Genomic DNA, 19,169 nt, shown 5'->3' on the forward strand with positions numbered 1-19,169 from the left:
AAAAGAATTGACCTCTATGTGCACAGGAACATGAGAACAGAACAGTTATGTGAACTCTTTATGTGATGTTCAAATTCATTACTTCACAGCTGCAAATATAATCACCACCTTACTATGTATCAAGGACTTCACTCTGTGATTCAGGCACTCATAGGAAAAATATCCTGAAATGTTTAAGGAACCATATTTCATCTGGACGTAGATTACCACAAGCCATCTCATAAGTAGTAACGCTACCACTGTACATACAGACTGCTGAGCTCAACAAGGCTAGAAAAAAACAAGATGGGTGCCTGCAGAGAAGTCCTCCTAATTTTAACAAAGATTTTTCTTGTGTCGGAAAAGTCAGCAGAACAGTCTTCAACTCTAGGTTCAGTGACCATCAGAGAACCAACACATGGAAATGACGTACTACATTGCACTTACCAGTCCTACTCTTGGCAGTTTCCTCTGTTGCATCATGAGAACCTATACAAGTCAATACATGACCCCAAGTTTATAGTATTTAGATTGAATAAAAAGATTTAATCATACCTTCTCTATGCTTTTCCTGACTGATTTTTCCTATTCTTTTTGCCTTCACTTTTAAGAGGTATCACATACTTTTCCAGTTTTAATTAGAATCACTCATTTGGTACCAGCAGGTTCCAACTAGAATCAGATCATGACAAGTAGCTTAGACAATTTTACTCATTCTCTCACACTGTACTTGAGATTCACTCCGAATTAACAACATCACTACATATCATGTCACTCCCTTCAATACCTCCCTGGAATCATCCTTTTCCACAATATCTAAAAACCCTGACAAGTACTGCAGACTCTCTCTGAGGTGGAATTGTGTCACTGCTCCCTTCAAACAACTGGCAACCCTTTATAACTGGGCGGAGAGGAAACCCTTGCTGAGATCTTATCTTAAACTAGATATCTGGGACTCCTTCCCTTGGGGGCAGAGTACTGAAGAAGTTCTTAACTTACATGGAAGAATTTAGTGCAACTTTCTGCTTTTCAGAGGAAGACAACTCTGCCTTCCTTTTATCATCACAACCAGTGCATGTCAACAGAATTATGCTAAGTTTGCAAAAACAAATTTTATAGTAAAACCTTTAAATAGTAAAACCCTTAAAAATCAGAATTTTACTAAAGAAAAAAAACAAAAAGAGGAAGCTATTCCAGGATTTCAGTTTCAAACCACATTCCAAAGTCTTGCACAGGTCCAGATAGACAACATCAGATGCCTTCCCTTTGTCCACCGATGCCATCACTCCATCATAGAAGGCCACCAGATTGATCAGGAGGAACAACCTTCCCTTGGTGAAGTCGTGCTGGCTGCCTAGATCATCCTTCATATACCTTAACATATCATCTAGGAGGATCTATTCCATGATCCGCCCAGGCACAGAGGTGAGGCTCACTGGGCTGTAGTTGCCCAGGTTCTTCTTCCTCCCTTTCCTACAAATGGAATTGATGTTGCCCATTTCCCAGTCCCCAGGGACTTTGCTTGATAGGCATAATTTTTCAAATATGATGGAGAGCGACTTGCCAACCACATCAACCAGTCCTCTTAGGACCTTGGGATGCATGTCATACAGCCCCATGGACTTGTGAGACCACATTCAGTCTCATGAGGTGGTCTTGGACTTGCTCTGTCCTTACAGTGGGGCCCGTTTGTGTCTATGAGCATGAAAATTCTTGTAGCTGATACAGGAAGGCCTCATCAACAGGTTCCTCTTGATCAGATAGCACATAGTAGACCCCAACCACCGACTGTCCTTTATTGGTCCCATACCTAATTTTAATCCACGGGCTCTTCACCTGCTCCTGACCATTTCTCAGTGAGAGCTCCCTGCAGTTTATCCACTCATTAACATAGAGAGCAACTCCCCCACCCCTTTGAAACACCTTAGTGACACATCACAAGCACATCAATCCAGTTTATGTTAATAATATGCAGATTCATACACACACCCAGGCTGTTTCCTGTCAATATGACTACCAAAACATCACATTATTCCAGGAATTCAGCTAAGCAGTACACATCAGTTCAGTCCTTCTGTTGGTTAAACAACTCAAACAGAATATATTCTCAATTTTTCAAAGAAGCAAGGATTTTTTTTCCTGAGATAGCCAAGCATTCATCTGATACACTCCACTACATAAACCCAGCTTCCTATGATAAGACATAAAACTGACATGGTAGAACACATTTCCCCGCTAGGGTTTAAATGCACCCCTAATCAAGAATATCAAAGAACAGCATCTAATGCTGCTGTAGTTAAATCATCCCTAACTCATTTTATGCCCTGTAGCTCTAAACTGTTTAACAGATTATAAAGTCCTTCTATCCACAGGTCAAAATACTGCCTACTGCTATGTATATATTGCAAGCAATAACACCACCAGCAACACAGCTTAGTTGTTAGATGCTTGCTTTTCAGGTCTCAACAAAACAATTTCAGTATCGCATCTTCAACTTAAATAATACTGTTTTTGAAGACTCTGAAGTTAAAGAAATGGCACGAAACAGGTTATAAGTTCTAAAACATTTTTCAACTAATTCAAGTTCCAAGACAAGAGAGAGCTCAAGCCCCTTGCACTCTTAAATTACAAGGGTATATATAACACCCACACCTCCAGTCTCAGACTCGACTGGATACCATCTCAGCCTCCTTTATGTCTTTCTTCAGGGAATTACAAACCATAACCAACACACTAACTAATAAAATACATATTTCAATGCAAATGTATTGGTTTTCCCTCAAGATTTCTGCTTTTCTTTCAGGGTCCAACTTGGACACTTTCTAGCTGTCCGAGGCTTTCTCAGCATCACCAACTACTGAAAATCCAATATACTTGCTGATTTCATAGCGGTCAGAGATTAGAGTTGTGAAAACAACAAAGAACTTCCCTCTTTTAGTAATAAAACCCAATCAAGAGTTATCAAGTCAATCACTTTAGAATTAATTCAAATACAGGAGAAACTACCAGGGAATAATTTATATTCAAAGGGGATTATGGCTAACACTGAAATGTTTACAAAATCAATGGCAGCCTAGCACAAAACAGATATAGCTCAGGGGAATAAACATTGATTAGATTCCCATGTAATCCAAGACACGGATCTCTTTCCTGTCTTCTTCATTAGTTCATTTCAAGATTTATGAGAATTGCAAAATAGATGTAACCGAGTTTCAGTTATTCAGTTTGTGTTAACTAAGCAAAAAATAATTCTACTTACCTGAAACAGAAATTCATTTGTTTCCCAGTATTTAATGGGAGAGGATGTTCAGTCTGCTCACACATTCATCATCTGCTGCACATTAATGAATATCCAATAATGTCAATACTAACTGAGAAACAGCTGCCAGAATCTGTTAGCACTCAAACAGGGGCAAGTATGTAGCTTCCTATACTGACACAAGTTGTCCATCTTTATGCAATCCAAGGTTTCACCACCTTTTAGGAGAGATAACGCTGACAGTAAAGCAAACCCAGCAAGGTGCTAATTGTTAAAAGTCCTGTCGGTACACTGCAGCCCTTGCATTAACAAATGTCAGCTGCCCTAGGAGCCAAAAAGATGTGTCTTTTTTTAACCAAACGTAATATTACCGTTGATACAGAAAAATCACTACATGAAAATCACGCAGTTGTAGTGCCAGGTTCTGAATTGATCCTCATAGCAAAGTAAGACTAGAAATTGTGCTTTACATTCTTCCACAACCAACTGCACTTCAAATTACTCCTGACCTTTTCACAACAGCATTGATTCAGCTAGCTAGACTGGAAGCCAAAAAGTAAATAAAGTCACCTAAGGGGTAATGGGTTAAAGTACGCTGCAGAACAGAGCAGAAGGCCTGACCTTCAAAGGTCTGTGTCGGTCGTGCCCCAGTAAATGAAGGAAACTTTTTATTATAATTCTAGAAAAAGTTTTTAAACAGAAAAAATAATTCATGTGAATGAATCTGGCCTCTCTGCGGCCAGTGTTTTAACAGTCTGAATCAGCCTAAATGTCAGCTACCCCGGTACTAATATCTATCCAGCAATAACCTTCTTAATACACTTGCACAGTTTTCTATTTTGCCAGTTAAATCACCATTCAAGTCCATATTTTTTTTTATTTTTTCTGTCCGTATTCCACTCGCAGGGAGGAATTTCATAGAGAGAAAAATCACAATCACTCCTACTCCAGGTAATGGGAATGCATTAGTAACAATTACAGGCTGCCATGGGATTCCTATTGTCCAAATGATGCACTATAGTCTTTGAGATGTTTTAAAAAGAAATGTAAGCCAGCTAGAAGCAAGAACTAAAGAACTGAATCAACTTTGCATAAAATGGAGCTTTCCTACCTTAAGAGTGGAATCTGGAATGCAAGGGAACAAGGAGCAGAAAGAACACTGCTCCTGAGGTAAAAGAAAAGGCAGGAAAAGCAACAGCTACTTGACCAGCCACAGCAGTGACAGGTCTGATTTTACAACCTCTCTCATAATCAGCAGAAGCAAGAGTCCCGCTCACCTAAGCTTTGTGTCTTGGGTTTCACGTACACAAAGCAAAGAACAAGCATGTGGTCCAACTGCCTCAGGAAACTGCCTGCTTTACCCATGCTAAGAGCCAGCTGATTATTTCAGTAACCTCATTACAAATTAGATCTCTCTTGTTCCAAAACAAGGCTCTGAGCTAACACCAACTCCCATCTGAAGACATTCCTTTGCATGCATGTAAAGTTACCAATATGAACAGATGCATTCTCTGGGAGGGAAAAATATGAGTCATAATAATTGGGCTAACAAAATAATGAAAATGAAGATGACAGGTAAACAATGCTAAGGAAAATGAGAGATAGAAAGGATTTAAACCTAACACACATTTCATATAGCTGATTTCACCCTAATCATTTTCAAGCAATTTCTTAAGCCTGCAAATATAAAGAAAATATAATTTCTACTATTGAAACACAGCAATCTCTACAAGGACAATTGACACACAATATATACAGCTTTAGTGAGAGATTTCAGGACAGTATGTAAAAAATAAAAGGCAAGATCTTCAAGAGAATAAAGCAAAACCAAAAAAATGCAATTAATGAGAAATAGCAAGAAGGGAAGTGGGGACGTCTAATCTAGAAAATGAAGGACAAAAGTAAGACATGAAAGAAAACTTAGAAGAGCAGAAAGGGAAGGAGTTCCTAGAATAACCAAAGGGTAAAGTTCAAATTTACCCTTCAGATGTGGGGAAGAGACATAATAAGTGGAAAAAATGATGGGATGCCTTGAGGGAAAATGTTCTGAGTACTGAAAAAATCATGAACGTCATCAATTCAACAGGAAATTAGCATCAATGTAAGTTATCTTTGTAGATGCTGCACGCATTTCTCTGCTCAACTCAATTACTTGAATCAATATCTCGCATTAAGATTCTTTTCTTCCCTAGGTTCAAAGAAGTTGATTATTAAATAGATGCAGGTGCCTTCAAGAATTGCATTGAATAGATCTTTCAAATACATCTAAATAGCCAAATCAAATTGACTTCTTATTCTGTAAGATTTCTGGCAGAAAAAGGAATTACCTTTCAAGAAATTAAATATGCACATGAATATTTTATTCAATACCTTTCCTTAGCTGTCACTAGCATTAAAGAGATAAAAATGAATATTAAAAATATATTTTTTTTAACTGTATAAACAGCACGCTTATTCTTCTACACCTGCTTCAGACTATCTTCTTGTATTGTCATGCAGCTCCTTATCAATCACCTTCATCCAGTGAGCCCCACAACACCCCAGCAAGACAATGGATACTTTAGTTAACACCATTATCCAAGCTTCCAGACAGAAACCAGAACAGAAAAGGCTTCACAGAGGTACACCAGGGAACAGGCAGATCCTTTAGCCTTGAAAATTCTAGCTTCCTTTTCTTAGCAGGACACTGCAATTGGACAATCCAATCTCATTTTTAGTTTCAGCTTTGATACAGCTTCTCATGATAATATGAGATAAAACAATAATACAATAATATGTAATTTTAATGAAGGAAAAATCCAACATGTTTCTACAAATTGATTACACTGGAAAAGCAAAGAACTGATTACTTGAAAAACACCACTTAATACAAATATGTAATGACATAAAAACGTATGTCTCAACTTTCAGCTGCAAGGAGAAAACAGATGCATTAAAATTGCACCAACATAAGTCAACTACATCTGGATTATGTCAAAACCTTACAAAGCCTATTAATAAAATCAGGACAGTTTGCCCTCAACAACTCAATGGACTATCAGCGTACAGACTCAATCCCAAATTTATCTGAATGAAAAACCAAAAGGAGAAACACCAGGAAGGAATGTAAATTGTGCCTGCTGAAATTCCAAAAAGGAAGAACCATATAGCAGAACCTTAGGTCCTTCCAATTACTGCTTACCTTTTTTTGCCTTATTTTCATATGCACATTACTTTTTAAATACCCAGGGTCTTATCAGTAAGTCACTAGCTAGATGGATAGCTGGATCATGGATTCAGACTTGCATTTTTTATAATTAATTTTTTTTTCCATCTACTGGAAACAATATATATTCACACAAAGAAAAAAGCAACAGATAATATTTACTAGAAGAGCCCTCGGTCAAGATATTACCAGGGGGAATACACATTTACTGTTAAACATTAACAAATAATGAGTATTTTGCAAGAAACCGTGATTTTTCTACTTAGAATTCTGACTGAAGCTTAAAACTCACTAACACTTAAAAGCTGTGGGGAGAAGGACGTGGTTGATCGGTTTGTCGATATTTGCTTGCTTTTGAAACTAGCTTCAACTCACAGCAAAGGTCTTAATTTTAATCCCACAACTGGTCTACACACAATACCTGGTAGATATCCTTCTCTAGAAGCAGCAAAGCTGCTGTACTTGTTACCTACACTACAGACTCTGGACACTGTAGGGTTTTTAGATCTCCAAAAGCCATTCTCTTGATGTATGTTTTTTAGACAAGAGCCTCCATACCCTCAAAGCAGTGGAGAGACAGCTGGAGCATTAAGTTGCTGGAAAAAAAATCTTACAAGCATCAGCACTTAAATCAGTTTGGTTTTTTTCACTGCAGAACTTTCACCTGTACAACAGAGCTGCCCCTTCTGCACTCCCCACCTCTCCAAAAGGCAGTCATACAGCATCTAATGTCCCTCCAGCGCTCCCAATGCAAAATACAATACAGGATAAGAGAAGAAATGCACACACATAAAAGAGGTTGGAAGGGACCTCAGAAGGTCGTCTGGTCCAGCTTCCTTTTGAAAGCAGGACTAATTTCAGGACTAATTTGGTTACATGGGGTCCTTGTAACCCTAGTTACACAATCACTCAAAATTACAGCATCTATCCAACCATAGCCAGAATACATTCCAGAAATAACATCCCAAATAATGCTTGTCCAGTCACCTAAAATAAATATACTGGCCTGTTACTGGCATGTGTTTTCCAGCTAGTGCTTTCATTGCTGAATTTTCTTGTCAACTTAAATTGTGAACATCCACTAGTTTTTTAAAAGAAATGACCTTCCAAGTAGTGAAAAACCATTAGTGATAAACTCCACAGTAATGATGTCCTTCACAGAACACGTATCATAATGAAAGGAAAGGACAGCCAAGTAACCTTATCTCGTGTTGATTGACATTTCCATTTGCTAGAACATAAATCCATGTTCTCGAAATGTATCGCCCTTGCTGTTTTGTGCTATTGAAGGTAGCTGGACTTGGCTGCAGTACTTAATCCCATAGCTCCTCTCAAATGCTCACACAGTATACAGCTTACTAAAAGTATCTGTATAAGGTATATTCAACACTTTTTTGCTCACTCTGTGTTTATCACAGTAGAAACTAGATTTTCTGGCAATCCCACATTCAGAGAATTTAGACAGCTGATTTAGTATGCAATCCAGAAGATTTTACATCAACTTTAATCATTAATGCTCTTTGTTATTATCATGGGAATCTGGCCTCATGATGACATGATTTGTTATGTCTGATAAAGAAATAAAAGAAACAGTACTTTGAGAGAGGAAGGACAGGATCTGATAGGAATTCCTCTCTGAAGCTGGCAGACCTCTAGATGAAAACATCTGGCCTTGGAACCAATTTAAATTGCAGCATCTAAGAGACTGTTGCCTGTCACAACCTTTTTCCAAATATAGGACCTCATATAAAGCCTGTGGACAAAATCTGAAAGTAAAACACATCACTGGGCTCTACATAACACAGAAAATCGATGGAAGGCAGAACCTCTATGACTCAAATTTGCCTTACTAGTCCCTCAGAACTACCTAAAACACACATCAAAGCAACCCTCAAAGCCTTCATAGGTTCATGAGTAAGTTGATGGTCACCTCCAGAGTAATCAAAATCTTTTGTGCTGCAAGAAAGACACTTTTGCATACATGCAGACAACACACACGTGTGTCATAGATAACATACTCCTGTCATTTTTGAATGATCCCAATTACACTGCAGAGTTTGAAGAAGACAGGACCACAGCACCTCAATTTAAACTCTATTACTTTTTTAAACTTTATTTTACTTTAAGTTTACCTTATCAACTTTTTTAACTTGCCATTTTCAGTGATTTCTATAAAAGTACTGGCAATTTCCATTCAGATTAAAACAAAAACAAACACATTTCTCAGCATTTTATAGTCCAGCTCAGCCACAAGTAAACTGATAACTGTTAGGAAAGCCATTCAGACTTCTGTCTTTGCTTTGCTCCAATTGTTTAATGCAAACACTTCCCCAGTAACAAATTGCCAAAGCTTCGCTAAAGTTTCTCAGTCTTTTTTCTGCTGACACCAGTAAAAGGAAATGTCACAGTTTGCACGAGGTAAGGAGCAGAACTATCATAATTTGAAGGAAGAACGCTGGCAATATCAAGTCCAAGTCTTAATAGACAAAGAGCAGCAGGAGCTCTTTCTGCACACAGTGAAGAAGACTGACTTAAAAAACATCACAATTTCTGGCATTAATTCCTGTCCTCTTTCAGAACTGAAACATGTAATAGAAATAGTTTGCTATAAGGGTCATTACAGTGTAAAGATAATGATGCTGACCCTGCAGGAAGATAGTCATATTTTTTTTTCCTCCTGCCAGTGAGCTCTTACAAATAATAGTCAACATCATTATCAGACTTTTGTTTAACCCATTTATAAATGAGACCAAGCTATTTCTATATATATATTAAGAGAAAACTTTAAAGAAATAAAGGCAGAGAAAGGGCGGCTGATGATATAATGCACTTTGCCTCTACTCCTAACCACCCTTCATCCACAAATCTAAAAATACAAAAATGCTTCACTGTTCCTAAATCTGAAGTCCTGGAACACACAAAGATCTTGAGTTTTCACATTGGAGGTGGAATTCAGACTATAGAGTAGAAACACTGTGAACTGCTTACCAAGACAGAGAGAGAATAAAAGAGTATTGTTTCATTCTGTATTAGAAATGATCTGCCTGTTCTTGGCAAATGACAAAAGTGAAAAGACAAGTTTTACATAAAAGATACCCAATTCTGTACAATACAAGTCAGGAGAATGCACCTCTAACATATAAAAGCATTTGCTGAAGTCGAAGTGGCTTCCCCATGCCCCTCCATACAAACGTCTGAGCAGCCTCAGAATTTGCAATGAAAAACCCATTCTGAGGGAGTGAGATTTCCTTTAATAGCAATGATTGTAATGTATTCAAATGCAAGTTGCTAACAGAAGAACTGACAGTTGCAAGGTTGAATTCCTTTGGAACCATAATTATTTATGACACTTTATTACAACAACTCTAAAGCATATGGTTACCTTATTAGAAGTTAAAATTCATTTTCATATAAATCTCAGCACGACATTATGCCAAAAGAATTGAAGTTTCTCCAGAGGATGGCAAGTAATTTCATCTATACCGTTTCCAGAGCTCAGTAGTTGGAATATGAATTTAAACTAATTTACTTGTAAGTATAAAAGCAGTTCTGATAACATAAATAATCCATCTAGAGTCACATCGAGCATTTCCAACAAGCTCCAGGATTCACTTAATATAAAAAAATATCCATCAGAAAACTTTCATCCACTAGCAAGCGTGTCATCCCCAGCTTTCCATCTAGGTAATTACTTTCCGGAAGGAGGTTTGTTTTATTTTTAATTCTGTCTCCTCCACTAGCAAGTCATAGTACAAGAAAATTGCAGTCTCATTTATTGATGCCCATAAACAAAACGCAAATGCGTTATCGGGGTTTTATTAACAAGAGAAGGGACTTGTGCTGATAAACAAACAAACACATGGAATTTTGAAGCTGGCACTGCCAAGTAAGTAAAGTCCTGAAAAGTAGGTGAATAGGCACCTTTTAAAGAAGTTATGAACTTAAAGAAAAATAATAACGTATATTTTTTAAATGGTACCAAGTCTGTTGCTCTTCAAGAAAGAAGTCTTAAAGTCGCAGGAGCAGGCTGTCCTCCTGAGCCACAAAACAAGCTGGCAGAGAAGAAGACTAGCATGGATGAATAGGAATCTATTTTTGAGGCTCCAGGAGAAAAAGACAATCTACCTCCTGTAGAAGAAGGGACAGGCAACTCAGACAGAATACAAAGAAATTAAGGTGCGCAGAGAAAAAAAAAGTCAGAAAGGCAAAAGCCCAGCTTGAAGTCAGCCTGGATACTGGGGTAAAAAGGAACAAGCAACTCTTTTACAAATGCATCAACAGTAAGAGAACTAAGGAGAATCTCCCTTCTTTACCGGATGAGGCTGAGAACATGACCACTGAGGATAAGGAAAAGGCAGAGTTGTTCAATCTGGAAGAAGCTCAGGGGAGACCTTATTGCTCTCTGTAACTACCTGAAGGAAGGTTGCAGTGAGCTGGGGGTCAGCCTCATCTCTCATGTAACCGGTGATAGGACCAGAGGGAATGGCTTCAAGCTACACTAGGGGAGATTTAGGCTGAGCGTTAAGAAACGCCACTTGTCTGAAATAGTGGTCAGGCAGTGGAATGGGCTGCCCAGGGAGGCAGTGGAGTCAACAACCTTGGAGGTGTTCAAGGAACGTTTGGACGTTGTGTTGAGGGACATGGTTTAGTGAGAACTTTTGATGATGGATGGATGGTTGGACTGGATCTTTGTGGGTCTTTTCCAGCCTTGGTGATTCTATGATTAGGTGATTCTATGATGTGTCTCTCTTATATTAACTTCAATCTTAACAGGATTGTACTTAGATACGAACTTAAAGGCAACGCTGGTAAGAATAATGGAATTATGGCAACACATTTTTCATTTTGCAAGACAAAACAGTTCTGCAAAAACAGAATACTCTCATTTTGATGTGACTGCAGCATAGAATGAGAAAGGTCATCTTCAGTTTAGGTTGTTACAAACTCTAGGAACAGCCATACTTCATCAGTCAACACCAGTCATTTTTTGCCATGTTGACTTCAACCGTCTTAAAAGTGGTCATATCCCCTTGAAAAGAGTTATTTGCAAGTGAGTTAGTACAACTAAGAGCAGACTGATCTTTACTGGATATATTTTGTGACTGGGATTGTCTTCATGTGATAAATCCTGAAAGATTTAGAAGCCCCAGGAATACTTTCTGCTCTCATTCACAGATGTAAATCTAGAATAGCAAATTAAATTCAGACATTCACTCATGTTTTTGAGAGTCTACTGACTCCAAAGCTTTTACGCTCAGCCATAAAATTGAAATACAGCCTTTCTCAATGCTGTGGTAGACATCAGACACAGACCTTACAGTAATTTTGCCTCTGCTGGGGAAGAATCCCTGCCTGTTAATACCATGGAGCAGCTTTTGTTCTGGCTGTGGTATAAAACCCCAAACACCTGACCTATATCAACCATTTAATTCTAACAAATTATCATATTACAATATAGTAAGTTATTTCAACTTTCATATCTTCAGCTGAATGAACTTCAGACAAGACTGGGAGTTCTATTACTATGACATGAAATGTGAAAAAGATCTCACAGCCCCAGCAATATGTAATGGGCACTGCTACTAACAAAGCAATTGCTAACATTAACATAGATAAGAATGAATATAAATAAAGAACTGCTTATTTCTGATTACAGGAAGTATATCCAAATGAGTGATAGTTTGCTAAACCAGTCTTACATGGAAATGTTAACTAACTAACCACGGGACATTTAGACTGCTTCATGAAATCATCTTATTGACTACATAAAGGCAGTTTTCTAAGCCAATAATTCCAGGCCATAATTTGAAAGATTTTCTAAGCCAAATGGGTAGGAACTGTTTCTCTTGTCCATTATTAATCTCTTGTCCAATAGTAATGCACTGATGAAAATCAAAAGTCATTGAGTTAATGTGAAGCTGAGTTCAGCCAACAAGAATGAAGGGGGATATAGAAGTTTCTCATTAATCCTGTAACTTAGGTCTGCCTTTTTACAGAAAGGATAAAGACAGGAGTGAAAGACTAGTAATTTGGAAATGCTACTGTATGCAGTGAGTCACACTGCACTAATCGACTTAAGAATAACAAAAGATTAATTACATGTTAAGTGTATGTTAATTTTTTTATTTATACCTAACCTTGTAATCGTGAACTCATATAGAAGAACACACTAATCAAGAAAGGTGCGATATGCAGTCAGAATGTAGCATCTACTTAAGTACAGACAATCTTCAATTTTCAGAATTAAATATTTAATGATTCACTGCACAGGTAGACAAGTGATCTAAAAAGGTAATAGAAACTTCAGGTTAAAAAACAAAACATGCATTTCTTGTAAGATTGAGTTTTTGGTTCTGTTATGGTTTTTTTCTCCCCCCCCAAAAAAAAAAAACACTTATCCTTATCTTATCGTTTCTTTCATATACATACATAACATAGAATCACAGAATGGCCTGGGTTGAAAAGGACCACAGTGATCATCTTGTTTCAACCCCCCTGTTATGTGCAGGGTCACCAACCACCAACATCCAGCCTGGCCTTCAATGCCTCCAGGGATGGGGCATCCACAGCATCCTTGGGCAACCTGTTCCAGTGCATCACCACCCTCTGAGTGAAAAACTTCCTCCTAATATATAATCTAAACCTCCCAACATACATACATACAAAATATATGAAAATCAGTTAGTAGGAAATGCACACATATGTTTCCTACTGATTTCAAAAATATTCTGTAGGAAATGGAATATTATGGATTAACTTGAACTCGCATCAAAAAAGTTTGCATACAGCCTATTTCTATAGGCGTGCTTTATCACAACACTGAGCAGTAGCTATAACAGTACTATTTAGCTTACTATAAAAGGAGAAACAATTTATAAGAAAAATAACATTGCGTCATTCTCCATAGATTCTGCCAATAATTGTTACAACACATCAGGTTGGTGAAGATAACTAACACAACAGAAGTAGAAACTATCAGTCCAGTGATACTCCTAGGAAGTTTTGTTGCCACTCATTTAAGTAAGCTGAATAAGATTTTCTTGATGAAGATTATCAAAACTATTCATCTTTATGTCATGTCCCCAGAACCTGTTAATCCAAGAAGATCTCTGAAACTACAAACTGAGCAGGTTTCTCTGCAAAGCACTCAGTCTTCAGATAGTATTTCACAGCTTATGTGACATTTTTGAAAAGAGCAATAATGTGCAATAATTTCACAACGACAAATTAAGATAAAATGTTCCAGACAGAGGAGAGGAATAAGTGACTAAGTCTGAAGTTTCCCTCTGAATTAAAGTCATGAGGGATCCTAGAGCATGCTATCAGGACAAAAAATACAATATTTCACACAAACATTAAGGTGTTTATCTTGCGAACTCCTTATGCTGAAGTAACATCAGTGCAGTGACCTTAAGAGAGCATATAAGGAAACTAACAATGCTGCTTGAATTAATCTCACAGAAATGCATTCTTCACAGATCTCAGGTCATTAACAGCTTAACCAGTAAAGAAAAAAGGGGATGATGGGGGAAGCAGTACCAGACATTCTCAACAGTACATCTGGCCTTAAAATTTTTTGGCCTTTTTTAAGGGAAAGCAGCCTCAACCCAGATTTCTGTCGTAAACACCACCTAAAGAGCTGCTTCTGACACAGAAGTTTTCTTTATGTTCTTGTAAAATAGCTTTATATTCATTACACCAACAACTGGAAGATACCCTAGAGAGTGTGTCATCCTACTACAGCATACGGGGAAATAAAACGCTACAACATTATACTGAGAATATTAATCTTGTAGGTTCACTTGAGTCAATGGATCCTTTTCTACGTTATATCCATTATGACAAGAATGTTCTGGGGTGTCACCGGTAAACTAGAAAGGAAAAAAATACCTCTTTGTAGCATGACAGGACTTCTTGTGGCTACTGTATCACTTATACTAGATGCCTCCTGGGGGTATGATTAGCTCTGCATGAAGCAAAGAATATTAATACTAATTTTGTTTGATGCATTCTTGTCAGCAAGAATAGACATGCATTTATCCTAACAGGGAGATTCATCCCACTTAAGATTTAAGCAGCTCTCACAATGAATCAGAATCCAACCACAATTAGGTAATAATCACTTTTGTACCAGCATAACTTTGCAGGCAGAAAAAGGCTGTCAGAATATCAAGCTAGAAAGTAGTACAGAACAAAACTGAAACAGGGAGGGAAAAAAAACAGTAATTCTTGCTTTTGCTCTTCACTGGGAAACACACAGCAGAATCTCATCAATTTCTCTTTAGAAGACACAGCTCTTTGTTTCTTAGCATCTAGAAGGCAAGGATAGTTGTGCTAGTCACAAGCATGAATTTTAATCAATTTGGCTTCATTTTCCTCATTTCATCTCTGAGAATCCAGACCATTCATTTGCCAAAACCTTCCCTTCTCCTTCCACCTTTAGGACAGTCCTGTTGATATTTGTGTAGTAGTCCCAGACTGTGAAGCAGCCTGGCTTTTAAAAAGTAAAGTATATTTGCTCATCTCCTCTACATCATTTATCATGTCATGAAGGATCAATGTGACAGAGACTCAAATGGTGTTCCAAGAAGTCATAGCTGCATGTCATATCAGTAAGAGACTCTGGTTATCTGTGCAGTTACCAGAATTTATCCATGTGACTGAAGGAAAACACTGGTTTAACACTTGTGCCTAAGTATCTCATCCGTGGTTAAAACTCAGCCAAAATGGCTAACAGACATATTTCTATACATTGTTCTGCAAATGGCAAATGCTTTAATTACATCTTGAATGTAAAAAACATGTCAATGGACCAAAAAGAACACTTTTCTGTTTTTAAATATATGTCTATAAAAGCAGATCTCTGCTTTCATCATCAATGCTTCATGCATTCATTTTCAGAAACGATCTTCCTTAAAAACACTTACATTATTTCTAATAGTGAATAACTATTCATCTGTACATTCTGACATGAAGAGCTGGTAACTGCTTAAAGAGTAGTCACTTGGAATGGACTATAAGAGCCTCTCAGGGTTATTTTTGTAATTTATTTTCCAAATAAATAAACAAAAGCAAAGCTATCTCAAATGCAATTTGTCAGATACCTTGCAAGATCAAAATGGCGCCCAGAAGGTTCATCAATACACCAGAATAAAGCTTAAGAGTAAGCAAGAACAACCATAAAGTAACACCATCCATTAGAACTCATGCACACAAGTGTTCCAAGTCACAATGGCAGAAATAAGAAATCTGGAAAATATCAAGATCCAAAGCATTCTGAACTCAAGTGCCACTACAGGAAGGCATCTTAAGTGCAAACTAGTTTAATCTCACTGTCTCAAAACTGTAATCTCATGTGCCTTTTAAGTTTAAGGGCATAAGAATGACAAAGGCAAAACCAGAACTACAGAAGCATCTTTCTTGCTTCCACTGATATTTTGCGTGGGTTTTACTTCTTGTTCAGGTGTTTCATGCATTCAGTTCTTACACAGTACACACAGAAATCCACTACTCCACTATACCAACATCAACAGATTCTGCCTTTAGATGCATGTCTATGATCTCACTGATTTAAATAACAGTTTTACCATTTCTTCAAGAACATTATACAGCCAACTATGAGATTATTCTATTTAGCAGATAAAACACAGATGAGATAGGTGAAATTAGAGGGGCATATAAAGCAATTTTGCAGAAAAGCATTATTCTAAGGAGTGAAAGAAAATCCTTTACGGGGCTGGAAGAAGTTACCTTTTGGCTAACCATTCTGTCACTCTGTAGCTGCACTTGTTGAATACCTCTCTCTTCTTGATATCATCTTCTAAGAACTATTCTCCATCTAGCAAATTTAGAACTTTTTAACACCTAGAAATCCTCTTTCCTCTATCACTATCTCAGAAAGCTGGATTTATTTGGTTCTATCATGCTTCATTCATACATACAAGAAGTCAGGGATTTGACTTGCCCTTTCAAGATTCAATGCCACACAGGCCATATACAAATTCAAGCTAATTTCTTCCTCAAGCTCATTTCTTACCTAACCAGTAACACTACCAAGGTACTGTCAACATCACCAAAGTTACTTGATGCAAGGTTTTTAAACTTCCGCCATAGAGAAAAAGGAAAATAGACATTCTGCTGCTAGATTAATAAGAGCACTGCACATGGCTTGCACTTAAAAAGGAAAAAAAGAACAAGTACTCAGTTCCTCATTGTGGCTGACAAGGAGCCTTGAAACTGTTTGTTGTTTTCTGCACAGACCTTGTAGTACCCTCATATAGCAGTTCTCATACTATTTGTAGGAAAAAACGTATGAGAAATGGTCTCGCTGCTGCCTGCCTTCCAAAAGAAATGTATCAATTGTTTTCGCAGTCACTGAACGCGCATATGCAGGAACAGTCAAACTTCTGTTTGCAGATGTATAGTTGGAATAATACAAGTGTATAGTTGTAATTACAGAGTAAATAGCCGGAGGGTATCTAAACAAAGACTCACCAATGCTGAGGCTTTCAGTCAAGATGGATGCTGACCAATGTTGAGGAGGCTCATCACAAAAACTCCAGACAGAAATCTCCAGAAAGAGATGCTAACTTAACGGTGGTCAGCCTTTATATGGTCAAGCTCCACCCCCTTCCAGGAGCACAACTGAATTACCTTCACCTGTGCCCCCACAGCTGAAGCATCACTTGCCTCAGATGGTTAATCAGAGGTTCAGGCTGTGATCAACAGTTTCCTTTACAGCAGAGAACTGACTAAATGCCACAAGATTTCTAAAAACAAGTTACCAAATAGCTTTATGAACTGTTTAAAGCTGTCCTGTTCACTTAAGTATTTTTTATCAATGTAGAATTATTTATACCCAGTCCACGTGCACCTCTTTTATCCTTTCATCCTGTCATCCAATTCTTCATGTACTTTAAAAGCTTGTCAAAAGATGCCCATCCCATCACTAGTAACACTAGATGAAAAACCTTGGGGAATAGTTTTTTGTAGTTCTGAAAAGTAGTTCTGAAACTTCCTATGATGGCCAAAAGATTAAATACTGTAGACTAATACACAAGAGCACTAAAAAAAGCCTTCTAGGCAAAAGCAGAAAGAAATGCACTGCATGTTGATTAATCAATTCATTTTCTAATATGTAGATCATTGCTAAAAATAATGGCAAGCTACGGAAAACACAGAAAAACAAAAAGGAGAATAACACCCCATTGCACCCTTCCCTGTACACCAACAGAAGTAGCTCAGCTACAGTCCTGTATCATAGGAAGACCATTTCAGACCAGTACCTGGTCCACAGAAGTACACCAGGAAATACAGCAGATCACCATTTCTATGTTCAAGTCTCCATATCCCTTCTTCGCGCTAACTTTTCTCATGATTGCCAGCAGAATACATAATACTTCCTAAGTTTAATGCATCTTATACCGATGTTACTCTCTAGAAAACATTTTACAGGGGAGGTTATAGCATTTGAAAAGTGGTGTATTGGAAGTTGTCATGACAGCATGACCATAGCGTGCCAAAACAAGAATGCATCAATGAAGGAGAACAACAGATATGCTGAATAGTCCAGCACCAATTCCTCCCTTTTTGATCATCTCAAATTCATACATTCAAAAAGGACCCATTTTGAAAAGTGATATTCACTATCACAAAATTCAACTTTGCAATGGAATTAATTCTTTGACCATTTGTTTAATACTATTTTTCTGACTATGTTATGACTAAGGGAGCAGGTCTTTCAATATTTTTTTTACCTTCACAGTATGCGGAGTCCCCCTGGACAGAGAGATAACCATTCTTGCATTCACAAGTAGCCTTTGTGTTCCAGTTTTTACACTCTGAATTTTCACCACATCTGTGTCCTTCTGCGCAGAAGTTATGGCCTGAAATACAAGGAACATGCAAATAGGTATTAAAACGTGCTTATTTCAGGTATTAAGGTTAATATTTACATTGACCACATTAATCTCTTGAAAGCTTTAGTATGTTATACGTTAGAAATTCACTCCATAATCAAATTTGGTACACGCAGGCTTTTTTGAGTCCTCGATCAAACCATACTCAAGTAAAGCCCTTTTTCTTTTTCCTCTCCAAACATGTAGTTGTCTGGCTGGCTTTGGTAAGGAAAAAAAGACAACTTCAGAGGATAAAAATCATGGCAATACATTAGTCTCTTACAGAATCTATGCACTTTATATACTTTTTTAACTGGCATAAAATAAAATAAAATAAAATAAAATAAAATAAAATAAAATAAAATAAAATAAAATAAAATAAAATAAAATAAAATAAAATATTCAGCATCCAATTTATCATCTCTAAGCATCGTTTCTATTCTGTTAAAATTCTGGATATTATCCAAGAGACAACTTGTTTGTTGTTTTGTTTGTTGTTTTCTTTAATATTTTTTTTTCACTGTTTCCCCTGATACCATGTCATTCCAGGCTATTTTCTGTTCCTTTAGAATAATAATAATCCTTTGAACACAGTATTAATGTGTTTAATTATTAGTAGTAGATACTGCAACTAAGAGCCTATATAACATATCAGTGTGTAACACTAGTCACTATAAAATAGTGCATTTCATTTTAGTGCAGATTACTACTACTGTGCTGGAACTTGAGAGACACAGCTGATCAACTTTAGGTGATGATAAACCACGATAAAAAATACACACAACTTTTTCCTTCTCATCCCAACCTTTAAAAACAGATTTCATTTTTC

The 19,169-nt window shown here is 37.3% G+C and overlaps 1 protein-coding gene across 3 annotated transcripts in view; it reads right to left on the reverse strand.

Moving 5' to 3' along the window:
* The window catches only part of NELL1 (neural EGFL like 1), a 254,069-nt gene that overhangs the window by 156,188 nt on the left and 78,712 nt on the right, over nt 1–19,169 (reverse strand). For all 3 annotated transcript variants that reach the window (XM_072337622.1, XM_072337621.1, XM_072337620.1), the window contains exon 12: nt 18,200–18,328. In XM_072337622.1, the coding sequence (XP_072193723.1) occupies nt 18,200–18,328 (129 nt within the window). The remainder of the gene's footprint in view (nt 1–18,199; nt 18,329–19,169) is intronic.

This window comes from Excalfactoria chinensis, chromosome 5, assembly GCF_039878825.1.
Source record: "Excalfactoria chinensis isolate bCotChi1 chromosome 5, bCotChi1.hap2, whole genome shotgun sequence".
NCBI classification, from domain to species: domain Eukaryota; kingdom Metazoa; phylum Chordata; class Aves; order Galliformes; family Phasianidae; genus Excalfactoria; species Excalfactoria chinensis.